We start from the raw sequence: 3,303 nt of genomic DNA on the forward strand, positions 1-3,303 counted from the left end.
AATTTTGCATTTCTATAAAGCCAATTAAAAGATTAGTGCTAAGAAAAAAACTGAAAAAACCGGTTAGGATCACGGCTTTAGGATCACGTTAAATTCTACGATCACATAATTTGTAATTTTTTAATTAATATAAAAATCTGAAAATTACTCATATGTGTGAAACTGTTAAATATCAAATTATAAATTGCAAAAAATAATTCTTACACAAAAGATCCACATTGCCGATACCTCTTCGTTTCACAAACAGTTCGGATTCGCAGTGCTGTCAATCATAAAATTTTCGCAATTTAATCGATTAAGATTCGCGATCAATTCATCGCATTTAACGAACTGCATTTCTTATCTTTATTCCAACCGAAGAACGAGTTTAAAACTCTTTGAGAAACTTTTATAATTCAACATGACGTAAAAAAAGTAATTTATGTAAGTTCCATCAAAACCGTCCAACTTCACATTGTATACTCAAAAAAATCGGACAACAGACAAATCATTAAAAATAATCGAAAATTAAGTAATTAAAGCTTAGAAAAAAAGATTTAAATTTGTTGTTATGTAAAAGAGTACTTATATTTGAACAATAAATTACAAATTTTCGATAAAAAATATACATAGAATATTATCTTTGATATACATAAACTATTCATGGAAAAAAATTTTTTTTATAGTATTCTACATCTTATTAAAAAGTAAGAGAAAACAGAAATTTTTAGATTTTATGATTATTCTTCTTTCCAAACTTTCCGTAATTCAAGCTCCTGAAATAGATCATATAAGTCGTATTATAAAAAATATGTTAAAAGATAATTTAATTATGTATTTCTATAAAAAAAGACCAATGTAACTCACATTAGCAATTTCATTATTATAAGTCTCTTGGCAACTGTTGATAAAAATTACAGTTTCTTCCTCTATCTTCTTAACATCTGCTTGTAATTTGTTTCTTTTCAAGCATTTTTCATTGAAACAATCTTGATCTTTATCTAATTTAGTTTTCCGTATCTTTCTTTCACTAAAAATTATTAAATTTTAATTTAATATTGTTTTATTAAAGTATTAAATCAAAAATTAAATTGTGTGACAATAAACAATTCTAAAACTATTTTAATTAAAGAAAAATTTAATCTTTATGCAATATTACCTTAATAATTGGGTATACAGATCGCACAATGGACGCATGTCTTCTTCACGGTATGTTTGTAAGTTGTTCTTTTCAGTGTCCACTTGATCTTTGTGCTTTGCTAATTTAGTTTTTGATTCTATCCATATATTGTTGAATAAATCAGTTTCTTTTTTAACCTCATCTAACTTCGCTTTCTTGCTCCTACATCAAAAAAATATTAGAAAAATATAATACATATTTTATTGTTAACTAATTAGAAATATATATAATATAGATATAAATGAATAAATACTGTTGCTCTTTATATATATCTGCCAATATACAAAAATCGCCAGTCATTTTTTTGACAAAGTTTAATTTCTCTCCGACTTGTTTTATTAACTGTTTCTTGTCCTGAATAGCATTCTGCACTTCACTACGTTCTTTTACTTTTAACTTGTGTTGGTTTTCAATCTCATTTAAACGGGATCGATATTCCTCTGGCGAATTTACAACTTCTGACTGTATTTCAGTTATCATCTTGGACAGCTAAAAATGATATAGTGCGCGTTAAAAATTTATCGATTATTGTACGTCAGTAAAAGTGTTACAATTGCTTTCAAAAATCAAGATTTAAATAAGAATATTTACTTTCTTTGCTGTTGTCTTCACGGAGCCATAAAGTTCTTTGGCTTTTTGATTTTCCTTTTCTATATCATTTTTCATTACTTCGAGTTCCAGTCCCTTCTTATTAAATTGTCCGGTTCTTGACTGTACATGTCGTATCTCAGCTTCTAGCTAAAATAATAAAGTTCGATTTTATATATTATTGCATACGTAAGAAAAAAATCAATTAAGAACTAACATATAATTTTATAACTACTTTTTCTATCATGGATAACTGCTTCGCTTTGTGCATAAGCTTATTATTAATAGCTTCTGAAACTTGAGCCTTTCTTTCTTTCAGTTCTTTTAGCAGTTTAGACATAGTCTGTATTTCATCCATTTTTTCATTAAATTTAGACTTTGTATGCAGTGTATACAATACAAAGTTAGACAGATATTGTGCCTGCTTTCTAAATCGCTTTTGTCCTACAAAATTCATTTGTAATATCAACAAAATTGTACTATTATAGCACAGTTGTTGCTCTCATAAAAGGTTTCAAACTGAAATATTTGTACCTGGACTAGTAATGTCGGTGAGACAAAAATCATGTATAAATATCTTATCAAATATCCGTGCCACAACTGCGTGTAAATTTATAAGATTTATTACATCAGAATCTTCGTAATATGCCATAGCGTCAAGTTGTTCTGGAAGTGGCTGCAAAATTTCGTTACAAATAAGAAAAATACATGAAAACAAAAAACAATTATTCCATCTTATTACTCCAAGGTATTATTTATATCTGTATATGGATATCCAATTTCTCCCACTGAGAGCATGTACTATACTAAAAATATATAATAACGTTACGTATATTATAGATTTTTAATATAGTATATGTTCCCAGTGGAAAAAAACGAACACAGGCATATACATATATAGTAATGACTAGTAAATATGTAAGAGATTTGAGGTCTTACCTGATCAATCAAATTCATATTGATACAGAACTGTAATAAGAATGTGGTTAATAAATTCACTATGTAATCCTCCGTTGGATTTTTGAGATCTTCAATAGTCGATGGCAATGAGACATCTTGTAAATTACGGTGAATTTTGTTGATGGACGGCTGCTCCATGATGATCAACACGTTGCCTGCAAGTAAATCGAGTTTGAAGAAGAAAAACGAATTAATACAACAAAGTATATAACATTGAAAATAAATGTCAACAAAACACATCCATTTTCTTCGTCGATTTCAATAGATTATTTGTGTGTGATTTACTTAAAGAGAAATTACCTTTGGCCTCTCAAACTTCGAAATACTTAAAAAAATGAATAGTAAGAGCTTCTTAAGTTATCTGTGCCCTGAAAATACACGAAATCCTCGATCACGACGTCTCGTTTCCGTTAACGTCTAACCTAACGTCCCGAAATTGTTTGAATTTCCGACATCGGCGACATCCTGCGGAAAAGCGAATCGCGTGTCGTTATTGGCCGCGTTTGCAGACACAACTGTTGAGTTCGTCTTATCAATAAACTACGTTGATTGGTTGGTTCTAAAAGTAAAAGCCAATCACGTTCAAGTGCTACTGA

The 3,303-nt window shown here is 28.9% G+C and overlaps 1 protein-coding gene across 1 annotated transcript; it reads right to left on the reverse strand.

Annotated features, from left to right (window-relative positions):
* Nucleotides 1–541: 541 nt before the first annotated feature.
* Nucleotides 542–3,131, reverse strand: LOC112466082 (probable kinetochore protein nuf2). Its single transcript, XM_025033970.1, has 9 exons — nt 3,008–3,131; nt 2,687–2,862; nt 2,282–2,423; nt 1,983–2,191; nt 1,751–1,897; nt 1,413–1,648; nt 1,139–1,321; nt 847–1,009; nt 542–755 (listed from the first exon to the last, which is right to left on the reverse strand). The coding sequence occupies exons 2-9, from the start codon at nt 2,843–2,845 to the stop codon at nt 720–722; spliced, it is 1,275 nt and encodes a 424-aa protein (XP_024889738.1). The 5' UTR covers nt 2,846–2,862; nt 3,008–3,131; the 3' UTR covers nt 542–719.
* Between the last annotated feature and the right edge of the window lie 172 nt (nt 3,132–3,303).

The sequence above is a fragment of the Temnothorax curvispinosus genome, unplaced genomic scaffold (assembly GCF_003070985.1).
Source record: "Temnothorax curvispinosus isolate PA1 unplaced genomic scaffold, ASM307098v1 QBEX01015821.1, whole genome shotgun sequence".
Lineage (NCBI taxonomy): Eukaryota > Metazoa > Arthropoda > Insecta > Hymenoptera > Formicidae > Temnothorax > Temnothorax curvispinosus.

What these genes read in the sequence shown, in the direction of transcription:
- LOC112466082 (XM_025033970.1), bottom strand. Translation starts at nt 2,845, where the DNA reads ATGGAGCAGCCGTCCATCAACAAAATTCACCGTAATTTACAAGATGTC. An exon ending in CACCGACATTACTAGTCCAG is followed by an intron (nt 2,192 to 2,281) that starts GTACAAATATTT and finishes TGAATTTTGTAG; the next exon opens with GACAAAAGCGATTTAGAAAG. An exon ending in ATAATAATGAAATTGCTAAT is followed by an intron (nt 756 to 846) that starts GTGAGTTACATT and finishes GATCTATTTCAG; the next exon opens with GAGCTTGAATTACGGAAAGT.